This window comes from Crocodylus siamensis, chromosome 3 (genome assembly GCF_052110815.1).
Source record: "Crocodylus siamensis isolate JL-2025a chromosome 3, ASM5211081v1, whole genome shotgun sequence".
Lineage (NCBI taxonomy): Eukaryota > Metazoa > Chordata > Crocodylia > Crocodylidae > Crocodylus > Crocodylus siamensis.
This window is the reverse complement of record NC_143397.1, coordinates 137,118,580-137,135,843: the sequence shown is the minus strand read 5'-3', so window position 1 is coordinate 137,135,843 and position 17,264 is coordinate 137,118,580. Positions and strand designations below refer to the sequence as shown.

Here is a 17,264-nt window from a genome sequence, read left to right as displayed (position 1 = left end):
TAAGGAAAATTGACAGCATCAGCAATTGGCTTTTTTTGGCTGATGTAACTGATCATGTTGCCAATAAATGGCCTGTGCATGAACACAGGCAAAGCGTAGCGCAGGTGGCCAGGAGCACAGCTCAGCAACCGGAAAGTAGCAGGGTCCAGCTGGTAAATCTGTTGTAAGGGAAGTGGGGGGGGGCAGGGAGAGAAGGGAGGGGAAAGATCTAGGCCACTGCAGTGAGGGAGGGAGCAGGGCTGAAGCTAGGGCGGGGTAGGTGCTACACAGCCAGGGCAGGATGTGGGATGGAGCCATGAGCAGCTCATCTGGGGGGACACGAGGAATGGGGGCAGCTTCCACTCCTGCACACACCCCCAGCAGGGCATGAGGGGACTTATGCCCCCAGATCTGTGCTTGAAGCAGAAGGCAGGCTGCTGCTGCAGGCAGTGCCCAATTCTTCCCAGCAGGGAGCTGGGCTAGGCTGCACTTCGGGCAGGCAGCAGAGGCGCTGGGAGGGAAAGTTGGGGGGTTACAGTGAACTTTGGGGTGGCTGCAGCCCCGCTGTAGCCACCTCCAAGCACCGCCACTGCCTGCCCTGAGCGCAGCCCAGCCCCACACCAGGAAAAGCACTGCCCCCAGCCCTAGTCTGCAGCAGTAGCCTGCCCTCATCCTGGGCAGCCTGCCCTCAAGCTGCATGTAGAACCAGAGGCACACGCCCCTCATGCCCTCCCAGGGTGCGTGCAGCAGTGGGAGTTGCCCCCCCTCCCCACATCCCCCAAACAAGCTGCTCCGCCCTACCCCGGCTGTGCAGTATCTGCTCCTGTCCCTACCAGCCCCACTCCCTCCCTCACCATGGGGCCTTGATCTTCCCCCACCCCACCCCACACCCCTTCCCTCCCCCTCACTACTACAGATCACCCAACCAAGGGGAAGAGCTAGACCGGGAATTCTTAAGTCAGCTCACGGAGGTAGTTAGGTCAAAGGATGTGGTCATCATGGGTGACCTGAATTTTCCAGACATCTGCTGGGAACAGCAGTCAGCCAGGTCTGACTGCTCACGTAGGTTCCTAGCCAAAACCTCTCTCTAACCCAGGAGGCGCACAGCCCCACCAGGGGAGACACCTTGTTGCATCTGGTGCTGGCCACAGGCGACAACCTGGTGAGGGGGCTGCAGGTGCTCGACCACGTGGGCGACAGCGATCATCGCCTGCTGGAATTCACCATCCAGCGCAAGGTGGCAAAGGCCTACAGAAAGGCAGCAGCCCTAGATTTCAGGAGGGTGGACTTCAATGAGCTAAGAAGAATAGTCAGGGAGGCACTGAGGTCCCGGAGGGGAGGGGAGCCAGGTGTCCAAGAAGAGTTGTCGCTCCCTATGGAGATGATCCTCCAAGCCCAAAGGGAGGTAATCCCAACACGGATCAAAGGGGGCAGAAGGGTGCAAATGCCCCCATGGCTCACCAAAAGCATCCAGGAATGTCCCTTAGCTAAAAGTGAGGCGTACACCCAATGGAAGGGAGGGGCCATCACCAGGGAGGATTATACTGCTCAGGGATGCAGGGGGGCAGTCAGGAAGGCCAAGGCGGAGATCGAACTGGGAGTAGCGACCCGGACCAAGGACAACAAGAAGTCCTTTTTTAAATACATAGGGGGCAAAAAGAAGGTACCAGGTAACGTAGGGCACCTGCAAGACACGCTAGGAAATCTGGTCGTCACACCAGATGACAAAGCTAAGATATTTAACAACTTCTTTGCCTCCATTTTCTTGAGAAGGGACCAGATCAGCCCCCCACACTGGGACACCCTGAGGCCCCAGGGAAGGCGCACCTAGGCCAAGGGTCAGTGAGGATCTAGTCAGGAAACTTCTGGAGGGACTGGACGTATTTAAATCAGCTGGTCCGGACGATCTCCACCCCAGAGTGCTGAGGGAATTAGCTGAGGTCACTGCGGGACCTCTGGCACAGCTGTACGAGCATTCATGGTGCTCTGGTGTGATGCCAGAGGACTGGAAGAAGGCCAGTGTGGTTCCCATCTTCAAAAAAGGGAGGAAGGAGGACCCAGGAAACTATAGGCCGGTTAGTCTTACCTCGATCCTAGGCAAGCTGTTTGAGAAAATTATTCTGGCACTTTCTGGAACACATCCACGAGGGGCCACCAGGAGACAGCATGCTTAGGGGCAACCAACACGGGTTCATCAGTGGCAGGTCCTGTCAGACCAACTGGTGGCCTTTTATGATCAGATCACTAAATCATTAGATGCACGGGTAGCAGTGGACATAGTCTTCCTGGACTTCTGGAAGGCTTTTGACACTGTCTCTCACCCCATTCTCATTGAGAAACTGGTGGACTGTGGTGTCGACACCCACGCAGTCAAGTGGGTCGCCAACTGGCTGGAGGGCCACACCCAGAGGGTGGTAGTGGATGGGTCCTTCTCAACCTGGAGGGATGTGGGCAGTGGGGTCCCCCAGGGCTCGGTCCTCGGGCCCCTACTGTACAACATCTTCATCAGTGACTTGGACGAGGGGGTAAAAAGCACCCTGTTCAAATTTGCTGATGACACTAAGATGTGGGGGGATGTGGGCACACTAGAAGGAAGCAACAGGCTACAATTGGACCTAGACAGGTTACAGGGGTGGGCGGATGAGAACAGGATGGGTTTCAACACAGACAAGTGCAAGGTGATGCACCTGGGGAAGAACAACCAGCACTATACCTACAGGCTGGGGAACTCCCTTCTCCCCCATGCAGAGGCAGAAAAGGATCTTGGAGTCATCATTGATGCCAAGATGAACATGGGCCGGCAGTGTGGGGATGTAGTCAGGAAGGCCGACTTCACCTTGTCATGCATCCACAGATGCATCTCAAGCAGGTCCAAGGAGGTGATACTCCTCTTCTGTGCGGCACTGGTCAGGCCGCAGCTGGAGTACTGCGTCCAGTTCTGGCTACTGCACTTCAAGAAGGATGTGGACAACATGGAGAGGGTCCAGAGGAGGGCCACTCGCATGATCAGGGGGCAACAGGGTAGGCCCTATGAAGAGAGGCTAAGGGACCTGAACCTGTTCAGCCTCCACAAGAGAAGGCTGAGGGGGGGATCTAGTGGCCTATTACAAACTAGTCAGAGGGGACCAGCAGGCACTGGGGAAGTCCCTGTTCCCCTGAGCACTACCAAGAGTGACTAGAAATAACAGTCACAAGCTGGCAGAGGGTAGATTCAGGCTAGGTATCGGGAGGCACTACTTCACTGACAGGGCGGCTAGGATCTGCAACCAACTTCCAAGCGAAGTGGTGCTGGCTCCTACCCTGGGGGTCTTTAAGAGGAGGCTAGACGAACACCTTGCTGGGGTCATTTGACCCCAGTACTCTTTCCTGCCAAGGCAGGGGGTCGGACTTGATGATCTGCTCAGGTCCCTCCCGAGCCTACAAACTATGAATATGAACTATGAACCCCTTCCCCCACAACAGACTTACCAGCCAGACGCCACTCTCTATGCTGCCCAGCTGCACACTGATCAGTATCGGCTGACATGGCTCACTAAAAATCAGCCATTGGTATCACCCCAAAAAATCTCCATCAGTCCACCCCTAGTTTTTTTGACCCCTGCATATCCAGGGATCAAAAAAAAAAAAAAAAAAAGGAAAAAGGAAAAGGAAAAAAAGTAGAGCAATGCACACAGCAAAAACCAGAGCTTGGCCAACTGGAGCCACTCTTCGCTGCCAGCCAGGCTCCACATGGCAGGATTGCCACTGGTTCAGCCCTGGGAGGCCCCCAGAACCCCAGGTAAGGCTGCTGGGGACAGCTCTAAAGTAACCTGCCATGTGCCAGAGTGTACATGGCACAGGTGTTCCCCAGGGACAAACAGCGGCAGCACAAGGTGCACCGCTGTTAGTTGCTCCTGGGGAACCAAGTGTCCATATGTGTCTGGAGTACAAGGAGTTGAAAATTAAATGCATTTAGAAATAGAGAAGCCTCATTCCACACCAGGCACTATTTCTTGCATACAGCCCTTTCCAATGGTGTACCATAACTAACAGTAATTTCTCAATAGTAAAGGGATTGGTTCTGATCTTACGAAAACCCAAAAAGGCTAGGACGCGACTATTTTAGGGTACATCTACAATACTGATATTTTCTAATGAATACTGGAATTGGCTTAACTGAAACAAATTACATCCGTAACACAGATCCAATTTTAGGTAATAATCAGACTGCTTTATATCCTCCATAACAGTGTCTAGATTAGTTTAATGAACTAATTTTACTTAGGGTTACCATATTTTCAGTTTAAAAAAAAAAGGCCACCTGCCAGGGGGGTAGGGGGCAGGGATATGATTGTGAGCGGGCAGTGATATGCCAGAGCCCTGCCCCTGCCCATGGAGTTGCCCCTCACCCCCAGGCTATAGCCCCTCCACCCTGAGACCTGCTGCTTCCCCCCACTCCCAACCCACAAACCCCTGGCCCTGCCAGTGCCCCTCACACCAACCCATAGTATCCCACCTCCCAGGCTCACTCCCAACCCACAGTCCTCCATCCCTGCTGGTGCCCTTGACTCCTGACCCACAACCCCTGGCACTGCTAGTACCCTGTACTCCCGACCTACAGTCCCTTACCCCTCCCCCTGGTGCCCCTCACTCCCAAGCCACAGCCCCCTCAGCCCTTCACTCCTGACCTACAGTCCCCTGCTCCCCCAAGCCCTGCAGTGTCTCCTGGCCACCCCATCCCTGTGAGCAAGGGCAACAACCCTGATGCTGAAGGTACGGCCATGCAGCTCCCCACTGCCTGCAATGGCCCCCTGGCCCCTTCCCCCACCGGTGGGGCAGGTGGTTCCATCCCTGCCCCCTCTGTGCTGCTGCAGCACCAGTGCCTGGACAGCATCCCCCAGCACTAGCAGGCACCTGCCCCCCTCACACACCTGTCCCCTCCACACACCCCTGCCACCCCTCCCCCCCCACAAACTCACAAGCCCCACACAGCCCCCAAGCCCTGGTTGTCCAACCCCCACTCCCCAGACTTACCTGCACACAGCTGCCAGGGCTGCTCCTACCACTTTGCCTGGCTGCATGCCAGCCACATGTGTGTGCACGTGCAAATGAACATGGCGCCCCCTGCCTCCAATCACCTTATCCCCACTCCTCCCAGCCCCAAGCAGCTCCTTGCTAGGGCAAGCTGAGAAGTGCCAAGAAAAACTTTGATGCTGAGCAGACCAAAATCCCAGACATTTGTTCATATTTTAAAGAACACTGGATGGACAGATATGGGAGGACACAAAAAAGAGGACATGTCCAGGAAAACCCAGATGAATGGTAACCCTATGACTACTTAGAAAATACTCATAGGATAGTCAGACGTTCCCTTCCAGCCACAGTTTTCATAGATGTTGTCTAGGGCATTCAAGTTAACGTCTTCCAACATATGTTCCTGGAGAACATAATCAAGAAAGTACTTCCAATGCTAAGACTTTGCACTAATTTGTGCCATCCATATTTCCACCAGCACACATTTGTACTGTAAATGTCAAGATTTAGCAAGTTCAACCAGGGCTGTCCCTGGGGGGGTGGGGGTGCAAATTTAGGCAACTACCCCAGGCCCCACAGTCAGTGCTGCATAGGCCTCACCATGACCACCATGCACTGCCAGCTCCAGCCACTCACACCCACCCCTGGCTCCACCTGCTCACCACCCCATCCTCAGGCCCCGCACAGGCTGATATGCCCCACACACCTCTAGGCAAGGCCAACCTAAATGGGGTGTGGGGCCCCTCCTCCACTTCAACCCCACCTGCCCTGGACCCGAAGAAGCTGCTGTCACCATTGGCGGGGGGAGGGGGTACAGTAACAAGTGGCTGGACATGAAGGCAGTAGCAGTGGCAGAGTCACCGTGGCCACTCTGCCTAGCTCTGCAGTGCCCACCAAAGTGGGGGGCCCAGAGTGGTGGCCCCAATTTGCACCCCCAGGGATGGCTCTGAGTGCAGCAATAGTCACTGCAAAAATGTGCAAACTCTGTTAGTACTACTGTATTTTTTTTCCACATACATACTCCCAAATAATAAATACCTAGTTTTTGAAAGGCAGAATGGAGAAAAAAAAAAGATTTTTCTAGCGTTGGCCGCACAGAACACAGCCTAATCTCAAATGGCTTGCCCTCTCTTTCCTGCATAACTGAAGCCGAAACCACAGCTACTCCTAAAGAGTAGTCTCCGTGGGTGGATCTACGATTTGGAAAAGCACAGAAGAGGCTGGGAAATACAGCATTAACAGGAAGCAAAATTTCCCTAAGTTTAGCCCAGTTAGGGGAGCATCAGGACCACTAAAAGGGAGAGATGATCACTTGAGAACAATGATCTGCTCTGCAGCTGAGGGAGTCAGGTAACTTAAAGTACCATGGCTGCTGTACTGTGGAGGAGGAATCAAAGCAGGGTGCTTTTATTCTGGGCAGAAAAACAGCTCCTCCACTTAATACACATACTCCAACTTCGGAGGAGGAAGGTTCACAGCCTCTTGAAGGCTCAGATTAAGTGTAGAAGAGAAAAAAAGGATGATATAAGCTCTGCCTGCCTTCAGCAGGGTTTCAGTTGTGCTTGAAGAGCCACACCTGCAGCTGGTCACCAAAGGTGTTCTCTAAACCAGGGGTCAGCAACCCCTGGCATGGCATGCAAGGCCATTTTGCTCAGCACACCACTGCCAGCCCAGGCTTTAAGCAGCTGCTGCCAACCATGGAGCCCAGGCTGCTCTCAGCTGTTGCCTGGGAGCCTGCAAGCCCTGCTGAGGCCTAGAGGCTGCACACGGTTGCTCCGGGCTCCAGCATGTCGGCAGTCCGGCACTTTCCAAGGTAGACATTGTGGTTTTCTCGGCACTCGAGCTAAAAAAACGTTGCCTACCTCTGCTCTAGAGCAATGCAACTACAACCTGGACACCTGACACACAGGACTGTACTTGCTCAACACCCGCTAGAACAGTGGTTCCCGGCTCCTCCATAACTCTGAGGAATTGAGGCGCACCCTGCTGCAAAACCTAATTTATCATCTCCTGGCAGAGCCCCCCCGCGGACTGCGCAGGCGCGGACGGGGCCCCTCCAAATACTCACTCACGCGCTGCAGCAGCCTTCTCTCCGCTGGTGCTGCCCAGCTCGCGAGACCCGGCGACTCCACTTCCGCCTTTTTTCGGCCCCGCCCCTCCTCGAGCGCTTAGTGACAACACGCCCCACCCCTTCCGCTCGGGCCGCTCTTCCTCCCCTGGCCACGTGCCCCTACAAGCCCCGCCCCGAACGCCCGGTCGGGTGTGATCCCACCCCTTTCCTTATCCTACAAAGTTGAACATCAGCTTCGCCCCTTCCGCCTTCCCTATGGCGTCATTTTCAGGCGTTTCCAGCTCCCTCCTTTCGAATTTTTAGGAGTCTCCCGCGAGCGTGGCTGAAATCCCACCTGGAGCCCTACCCTCCTCCCCTCAGCCTATCGGGACGGGGCTCAAGTCCCTCGGCCGCGGGGGAGGAGGGCGGGGCCCCGGCTCCGGGCCCAATTGGCGCTAGCCGTTGGGCGAAGGGGAGTCTCGCGAGAGTTGGCAGCCGGAAACTGGTCAGAGGAAGAGGAAGAGGCGGGAGTGGGGAGGAAGGCGGGGGTTCGCGGCTGCGGTTGTTGCGGCTGGTGGCAGTGGGGGCGCGGCGCGGGGAACCAGAAGCTGTTGCTAGGGGCGGCGGCAGCAGCAGGCCCCGGTCGGTTTCGTGTCGGGCGGCGGCGCCGCGGCTCGGGCCGCGCTGTAAAATGGCGGCGGCGGAGGGCGGGGGCGGCAGTGTGAACCCCTTCCTCAGCGACTCCGAAGAGGACGAGTCCGAGGAGCCGAGACCCGGCGGAGGCGGCGGCCCCGGGCGCGGTGGTCCGCTCTCCCCGCTGCAGGAGGCGGCGGCGGGGGGCAGCCCAGGGACGCTGCCGGGCCTGCGGGTGGCGGCGCCGGGGGAGGCGGCCGGGCCGGGGGCCGGGGTGGGGGAGCCCCCGCGGGTGCCGATGGACGCGCTGGCGGCGCAGCTGCTGCGCGACCAGTTCCTGCTGACAGCGCTGGAGCTGCACACGGAGCTGCTAGAGTGCGGCCGCGAGCTGCCCCGCCTGCGCGACTACTTCTCCAACCCGGGCAACTTCGAGCGGCAGAGCGGCACTCCGCCCGCCGCCCCCGGCCCGGCCTTCAGCACGGCGATGGGCGGCCCCTGCAAGGAGCCCCTCCCCAGCCAGCTCAGTAAGTGCCAGGCAGGGCAGGACCTCTTCCTTCACTCCCCCCCTTTCATCTGTGTCCCTGGGCCTGCAGAGGCTGCCCCCACCCCACCTGTGCCCTTGCTTGCCCCAGGGGTGATACCTGGTTCCCATGGGCAATGCTTGAGGCACTCAGTGTACCTGTACATGTGCAGCTAGGCTGCTGCAACACTCTGCAGTTGCAGCACATCGGCTTAGACTTGATTAATCGAGCATGGTAATTACGATTAATGGACTCAGCTGGAGCATGGCAATTGCTGTGCTCCAGCATCAGGTGGATTAGTGTCACTGTGCTGAAAAACAGCATCTCTGTGCTTCAGTGAGCTTTAGTTAAAGCGCCTCTGCCACCGTGTTTGAGTGTGAGGACTCTGGTACATGTGACACTCCTGGTCCTTTATTAGCAGGGCTCTTGGTGCGGTGCTGATAAAAGCACCCCGCCTCCTGGGCCACGTGTATAAACGCCCTTGGTGAACTGACCTGGTGACAAGTGCCTTTGCCTTGCCTCAGGGCTTCTTTGTTGCTCGTGAGTTGGGTGATGGTGACACCCTCTGGGGGCCCTTAGGTGCACCCTGCCAAGGGCTGCACCTGAGATGCTGTCCCCCTCAGAGCCACCTGGTGAGCAGGCAGTGGGCCATTTTGACAACCATGCTGACCTCCCCTGTGGGAATGGTACTGGTGTCAGTAGAGCACCAGGTCTTCCCTAATTAACATAGGCAGGTTTGCAGAGCCACCTGGTGCCTTTGGTGCCACTAGCCTGCACTAGAAGAGGAGTGCATCATTTGTGCAGGGTGCTTTTTCTTTGAGGCAGGTTGAGTTGGAACCAAGCAAGCTGCCTTTAAGGATCATTGGTTGACTGTTCTCAAGGATGAGCAAGTGACCTATTTTATGAAAAGGAGTGAGTGTGGCTATAGGGTTTTTTTACTAAACTGTCCATGTTCTGCCAGGGTTGGTCAAGTGATGATGAAAGGTCTAAAAAAAAGATCATCATGGGCAGTCCCTCAGTTGAGGATGATTGTCTTCCATGATTGCCTTATCTGAGGGGCTGAAAATGTCTGGCGAGGCCAATCGGGGATTGACAGGTTCTGCTGCAACTTGGGCGCATGTTTCCATGTGGGTTGGCTGGCTCTGTATTTTTGGTTCAGTTCATGATGTGCTATTTCTGCCCATTCTGTAAAAGAAGCCCTATAGTGAAGCTGGTTCGAGATATATTCTGCAGGCAATGTTGCAAGGGTAGGAAGACGCAAGTCTCCTTCACTGTAAGTAGTGAAATCTGGCCATTGAAAGGAAGAGAGGAATGTGACTGGTTAAAATTTGGAGGGTGTGCGCAGACTTTCTTCAGAAAGAATGTCCCAGTTTTTGTGGTAGTGGCAGTTGCTTTCTCTTACCCAAATAAGATCATTTATGCAAGGGCACACAATAGGCTTTGGATATGGTTAAGAGGTTTCACTTGGTATCTCAAACTATCCAGAAAAGCTTGTGTGCTCATTGCTGCTTGATAGAAGACTAATGCATTTAAACTCAGACCATTATGTACCATTTATTTTGAGCTGTATTAAATATTTCATACCCTACTCTCAAACATTGAGCGTTTCCATGCTGGATTCCTCTTGACAAGATAAATTGAAGTTGCAGAGTTCTGTGCTTGAGGACCTAGTACCAACATAGTGGCTATATAAACTTCCCTGTGATTAAAAATGAAATACCCTGTGGATATCTAATCGGTCATATCACTTAACATTTCCAAGTTAGCAGAGCAAAGAATGTTGTCTTTGGGTAGTTCTACTGGCAGTGTATTTAATTAAGTTCAGAACTCCCCCCCCCACCCCCAGGTTCTTTGGGATTTTGGAATATATCAGTCTATAATTGGTTAAAAATGTTGGAATTTATTAGTGTCATCACACTAAGAAATTCTTTAGTGCACTGAGCTAAAAAACTAAACAAGTTAGAATTTATTTGTAAATTACTTTGGGTTAGTAAGGATAGCAAACATTGCTTATAGGCAGTTTTCATTTAGATCTCAGCTATAAAGATAAAATACTTCTGAAAATGTCTTGAGATGGAAAACAAAGATCTTTCAGACTGAGAAAAAAACCCCAACATTTGATTCTGAAATTCTTCTCTGACTTCTATATGGCTATCTGATTTGTGGCTTTTCTTTTATTTTAATTTAATTCAATACCACAAGAGAGAACTTTTATTTTAAAAACTTCTTATAGTACAAAAATGAATATAGGGAATGAGTTGGGTATAGTACTTAAAATTATTCTTGGTTCACTGTAGTGGGTAGATTGACACATTTCAAAAGGTCTATTGTGCACCTAATACCTTTTTAATACCCATCTTAATTTTTAGTTTTTTACGTTTTGGTGAAAGATTTATTTTTTAGGGTCAGAAGAGAGTTATATTTACCTCCTGTTGTAACAGGGACCAGAGGACTTTGCCCAGTGACCTCTGTATTGCACCAGATAAACTTTAGTATAAGTTACTTGCAGCATAGAAAACTTTTGTTTGAAGAGGTATTGAAAATATTGTATTGTGTACTTTAAGAGCCAGCCATGGTACATATGCAGAATAACTGATTTTTGCGATAAGGGATCGCAGTTCTTCTTGTGTCCTAACAGAAAACCAAAATGGCATTTAAGAAATAAACACTCGTATAATCTGTTAATTAAATTATGGAAGTCAAGAATTCCTCGTGATTCTGAGACAGGAGACACTGAAGTCGGCAATATCCTGAGTTAATGTATTTCATACTTCCCCAAAATGAGTAAGAGATGTATAGTTTTTTGTATCAGTTTGTAAGCCCATCTCTGAGTGTAGACAACAAGGTCTTTAAAGTAGTAGAGATGTCACAACTGCTTGTTGCAGCATTTCCTTCCCCTTTCCCTAAAGCAGTGGTTTTATGGTGGGCATATAGCACTTTGCGTGGGGTATGTACCTAAATTTTAATATTGGTGGTGGATTGGTCAAGGCATGGTGAGTAATGGTGTTGGTGTGCATTGACATCAATGTCAAAGCTCTTCCTAAGGAATGAGCCTGCAGAGATGGTTTGCCAAAGCAATATCTTGCAGGTAAAGGGATACAGGACCAAAGCATCTTGTGTTGGCTGCTGGACACATTGGAGAGCAGGTGAGTTCCAGTAAGATATGAGTAAGACGTGGATCAGCAACTTACTTCCCATAGACTAGTTCTAGCTGGCCAAGCAATTTCATCTAGTCCGTGAAGCCTAGATATCGGGGAAAGGGGGGTTCTGCAGTGCAGGCCTACCTTGGACAGAATTGCGCTGTTTTCCCCTCACTACTCTTGAATGGTTGCCACTTCCTCCTATAAACATCTTCTTTTAGTGAGGTGCAGAGATAATGCTAGTGAGGATCCCATACTTGGAGGTATAGATGTTTCTACCAAATTGTGGAGGGGGATTTTGCCTTGATTTTTCTCATGGACTTACAGAAGCTAAGTAAGAGCAGAGCTAGGTGAGAGTAACAGCATTGTATTGCCTCTATTGTCTTCCATTTCCTTGACTACAATCCCCCTAGAAATTCCTTCCCCCTCCCTTTTTTTAAAGGATTATAAAATAAAGGAAGTGTCATTTTTTTCCAGTAGCTTCTCAAATTCTTATTGATGTGAAAGTTTGTGATTTGACCAGTGTTTCCAAGTTACTTGATCCAGTGAAAAATCTATTTCATTTTGGTTAAGTCAACCAAAGGGGTTAAAATTTTGAATTTTGTGGACTCATGGATTTTTTTTTTTTTTAATGTGAACGTTAAGAGTTGCACATGGATGCAAATCCTGATATTTAAGTTATGGACATAGATGAATCTAGGATTGTGGTGTGGCTATTGTGACCACATCTCCTTTGACCATGTGGCATGTACACAGTAAAGAAAATGTGCTGTAGCTACACCTGCTTCGCTACAATCCTAGATGCAGGAGACCTCTTGGAACTCACTGGTATGTCAGCACCAGAACTGTTCAGGTGCCTTGAGTGCTGAACTCACCAGCTGGTTGGCCAGGGTCTGGTCAGGTCCCCTGCTTTCATGTGACTCCAGAGCCCAAGGGGTGAGTAAGCATCACTGCTGTTTGTCCTTCCCTTCCTCTTCCTGCCTCTTAATTTGGCAGTAGGGGCTTAGTCCCTGGTTTCATATAGCTCCAGGGTTCTTCGACTGAGCACTGCCACTGCTTGTCCCCACTTCCTCTGCCACTGAAATTAGGGGTGGGGGGAGGGAGAATGGAGGCGGAGATGGACAAACAGCAGCGATGTTCATCCTCTGGGCTCAGAAGCTGCAGGGAGGCCCTGTGCTGACCAGCTGGTGAAGTCAGAGAGCTTACAGGCTTTGTAGCGCACAAAGGGGGTTGTAACCATGCTGCGGCCCTCTCCTAGATCTGTCCTAGTCATGTAATAGCATATGAATGCAAGTTAAGTGAATTTCCTTGTGTTATTGATAGTGTAAATGGAAGCACAAGGAAGATGAGTGGAATTTCTCATTCAGTGTGCAGTACATCTGTGATGCTAGTTTGGGAATTTCTGGGGAATGAGACAAAGCTTCATAATATATGCACTTGTATATAGTATATAGCAAAAGAGAGAATTTCAGCATGAGTAATTAAAAGCCTTTTCAGGCAAACAAAACCTTGTGAGAAGGCTCATTTTATGAGCCAAGGAATAAATATGCAATGGAGTTTTCTTGGTTTTTTCATTTATCTATTAAAGAATATGAACTTTTCCAGCTCAGAAAAGCACAAACAGCTTCCTTCTAAGGAAGAATTTGCATTTTCCTTGCAAGCCTATCAGCTTTTAATGGAATATAATGGCTAGATTATATTACTATATATAGTAATATCTATACCAGAACCAGCCACAATCCAAAAGACTGCTATTTGTTTTCTTAATTGTAGCCATGAAAAATAGTCAACATTTTACAATTTTCATTAGCACTATTCTAAATTTTAACAAATGAGCTTTTATAAAAAAGAAGAAAGATTAAAGAATACAAGACTTTAGCAAACTTAACCAAGTTCTTTTCACTTCCCTAAAGTTGAGCTTCTGCACATGTTCCAGAAGTGTTTTTTTTCAGACTGGAATAATATTATCTTTTTTAACCTATTACCAAATACAGACTGTGAATCCAGTTTCTATTTAGTATATTATTTACGAGCTCTTCAACTATTGTGAAATTCTCTCAGAAAGGAAGGAGTGTTCTGGCTTGGATTTTACTGCTGACAGCTCTGAAATCTGAATCATAAAGCAAAGTGAACGCTTGTTGCCCATGAGATTCATCAGTGCTCCAGTGGGCCCCTGCATTTTTTTTATATAGCTAAAATTAGTTTATGCTCCAAACAGCTTAAAACTAAATCAGGGTATGACAATGAAGAGAAGCTTATGAGTCAAGTGGAAGGTAAGTGATGTGGACTTCTCACATCAGTCCCGTGCAGTTTCCAGTAGTTGAGTCAAGGTTTTTCTAGCTACTTAGTAGAATAAACAAAGGTGTCTGCTTGCCTAGCCATTATCAGCACTTTTTACTATACATTGTGCTAGAAGCTCAACTTAAGGATGAAACAACAGCTTTATGGACTAGTTTAAGTAGTATGGGCAGAAGTGGACAAAAGCATAATTGAAACAATATAATAAAATTGAAGGGTCAGCCAGGTGGGGTAGTACTTGCTAGCTGTCTCCTGGTAGATTCTCAGGGCAAGGAAGTAGCCCTGAGTTTGGAAGCGTCCATGAGTACAATGCCTTGATCAGCTCAATTCATAAAGAGACTTCTGGGATCACGGAAGAGGTGCATCCAGAGAAAACACTGGAAGACAAAAGATGATGCAGGCTCTCTGGAAGGTAGCTGCTGACATCTCGTCACCACCAGCAACATACAGCACTCCTCCAGCTGGACAGCTACAGGTCCAGTCCAGAGGTGTGAAGCTGTCTAATTGGATGAGGAGTCCAGTCCAGTGGCAAGGGAAGCCAAGCCACACACCCCTAGAGGAGAAAGAATGGATGCCACTGATACCAAGAGAAAGCAGTGGGTGGTGATAGTGGTTGGCAGTTCCTTCCTGCAAGATGCAGAAACATTTGTGTTGGCCTGACCTGTTAGCTTGGGAGGATTGCTGCGTGCCAATCTAAGATGGTGTGGAATAGTTATCCAGACTTATCTGGCCCTCTGACTACTATCCCATGCTGCTCATCTATGTGGGAACTAATGATACAGCTTGGGAGTTACCTTCAGCAGATCAAAAGTGACTACATGGCTCTGGGCACAAGTGTGAAGGGGATGGGGGGCCCAGGTAGTGTTTGTGTCCATCCTTCTGGTCAAGGGTAAACCCTAACTAGAACCAGATGTGTTCTGGAGTTCAACATATGGCTGTGCTGATAGTGTTGTCAACTGGGCTTTGGCTTCTTCAGCCATGGGGCGTTGTTCCAAGAAAATGGACTGCTAGGAAGAGATAAGGTCCACCTGTCAAAGAGGAAAGGCTTAATAACCTAATGAAGAGTGCTTTACACTGGGCTCACTGAATAGTGACAAAAACCCAGAGGTAAATAAAGAGTCAGTGGATTTGGATAAAATCCTATCAAGGGGAAGCAATAATAGAAGCTTTAGCAATGCTCTTGGGGAGCGGCTAGGACAATCATACCTGAAATGTTAATGTGCTACGGTAAGAAGTATGGGGAACAAATGGGAAGACTAGGAGATCCTAGTACAGGCACAGAATTTGGATGCAATTGGGATTAAGGAGATGTTATGGAATAGTTCACACCACTGGAGTACTGCCATAGATGTGTATAGCTTGTTCAGGAAGGATGGAAAGGGAGAAAAAAAGACAAGGTGTTAATGCACATAGGGTGGTCAAGTATTGGAACAGGCTACCTAGAAAAATTGTGGAATCTCCATCCTTGGAAGTTTTCAAGAGCAGGTTTCACGGTAACTTGCCTGGGATCATTTCAAGAGAAGTAGTTTGCTGTGTTAGTCTGAAGTCCATAGAAGACAGGATAGAAATGCAGTTTTATAAACTAATCAAGTAAGATATATAGATAAAACTTGTGCTTTTTCATGGGCTGAAGCTAATTTAATCAGATGCTATGACATCTGGGATGGTTTAGTCAGGAATGATCCTGCCTTGTTCAGGAGGCTAGACCAGAAGACCTTGTGAGGTCCCTTCCAGCCTTACTTTTCTGTGATCCTATGACTTACTGTACATATTGTATATGTATATATGGGGTGTACTGAGAGAGATTTTCTTGGCTGATACCGATAACTGATGATTAACCAGACATATTGGCCAATGCCAGTCTGATAACCAATATTTAGTAATAGTGCAAGACATTTTAAACTACTGACATAAATCTTTTTGTTTGTTTGTATTTATAACACATGCATCCTGCCTACTCTGGCCCTCAATGAGGAAGGTAGCGATTGCCTTATTCCCACATGTGTTGCCCCCTACCCAAGCCTCACTCCCTGTACAGCCCATGCTGCCACCCTGGGTGGGCGGGGTGGACCCTCATGTGGGTAGCAGTGCTGGGTGTGCTTGGAGCCCCAAAGTATGCCACTGCCTTTGCTGGCAGGTGCTGCACAGCGGAGCTTCCACAGCCACTAGGGAGAAGCCAATTTTCAGAGGCCCCCAGCAGAGCAGAATATACCCTGCATGGCACCTTATCCCACCTGTACCCAGCTCAGCGTCTCTGTGGCAGCCCTGGTGCTCAGGTTTGTCATGCTGCATACATGGCATCTCCATGGCAGCAGCAACAGAAGCCAGTAACAGTCCCTGTATTGCTGAGTTTCCCAGCGACCTTCTACCTCCCACTGCTCTCTAGGACCTGTAATCTGCCATGGTCTTAGGCCAACAGTGGGGCACAGGAACCAAACTACGATCACCAACGTACTCTAGGCATGTGGCCATAATTATAGACTACAACAACCAAAATAAGCTGGTAGCCGATAACATCATTTATCCTTTTATTGATGCTGATCTGCTAGTCAGCTGATTTATCGGTGCACCCCTAGAGTATCTGTGTATGCATATAAATAAATAAAAGGAATCAGAACTTGTGGTAAAGGGGATATCTTTTATTGTACCAATTAGACTTTAACAAAAAAAAAGAGATATATTGGATGGTCTCTCTGTATTTCATGGCATGATGCAGGAAGTGAGTCAGTTCTTGATGCACAAGCCCAAATGTTTCAAGATTTGTTAGATTGAAGTCAGGGAGAGAGAAGATAGGATAGAGTTGCACCTTAGACTAACTGAACTAAAGATGCATAAACTTGCATGAGCAAGAGCTCACTTTAATCAGTAAGCTTATGTATCTGTCATTCAATTAAAAGGTAAAAGCATGTTGTGACTTCTAAGATTCAGTAACATAAATATTGTGATTCATACAGGCCTAGGAGCAAACTGTCCCTGTCTTGAACAGCCTTCACCTTAAAAACCTGGTATGTTTTTTAGAATCATAACTGCTTACTGTAAGGACACTAATATTAATGTGCTTATGTATTGCACAGCTTAAAAAAATAAAAAATAAAAGTTTGGGAGATTTGAGTTGGCTTCTATGTGAACACACATTGGTTAACTATATTCCAGTTAGAGCCCAACCTTAAGCAACCCCAGTTGACTTTTTTCCCATGGCTGCTTTACAATCCTTGATAATGCACATGTGTTTACTTAGCTTGACAAAGAATGCATATTGAGTTTGCTGGCAGATAGGAAGCAGATCCATTTTGTAGTCTGGTTTGTTTTTAAGAAGAGTTGAAGGAGTGGTATAGGTGTGAGGTTACAGAAAATAAGGGACAAACAAGGGTTATTTGGTGATACCATTTATTAAACCAACTGTATTGCTGGGAGAGATGTTAGACAAGCTTTGGGGAACTGCCTCTCCTTCCTGAAGTCTGAGAGAGAAACAGGAACATCCTAAGCTAAATATCAGATAAAACAGGGACTTGTATTTAGCCATGCATGTAAATAAAAACAGTGGGAGGCTGTAAAGACAGGAACAAAGTAGTTGGCACAAGTAGTTTCAAAACAAGGCTATTCTAAAGGGTTTTTTTCCTACACTTCTCT

At 49.1% G+C, this 17,264-nt stretch overlaps 2 protein-coding genes across 9 annotated transcripts in view; one reads left to right on the top strand and one right to left on the bottom strand.

The window, feature by feature from the left end:
* PIGN (phosphatidylinositol glycan anchor biosynthesis class N) overlaps positions 1–7,199 on the bottom strand; it is a 162,044-nt gene extending 154,845 nt beyond the window's left edge. For 2 of the 3 annotated variants that reach the window (XR_016441351.1, XR_016441352.1), the window contains exon 1: positions 7,061–7,199. The gene's annotated coding sequence lies outside the window, so the exon portion shown is untranslated. The remainder of the gene's footprint in view (positions 1–7,060) is intronic. The other variant, XM_090039316.1, reaches the window with a different exon arrangement.
* Positions 7,200–7,585: 386 nt separating this feature from the next.
* RELCH (RAB11 binding and LisH domain, coiled-coil and HEAT repeat containing) overlaps positions 7,586–17,264 on the top strand; it is a 130,439-nt gene continuing 120,760 nt past the window's right edge. For all 6 annotated transcript variants that reach the window (XM_090039315.1, XM_090039314.1, XM_090039313.1 and 3 more), the window contains exon 1: positions 7,586–8,199. In XM_090039315.1, coding sequence (XP_089895441.1) covers positions 7,734–8,199 — 466 coding nt within the window. In that variant the 5' untranslated portion in view covers positions 7,586–7,733. The remainder of the gene's footprint in view (positions 8,200–17,264) is intronic.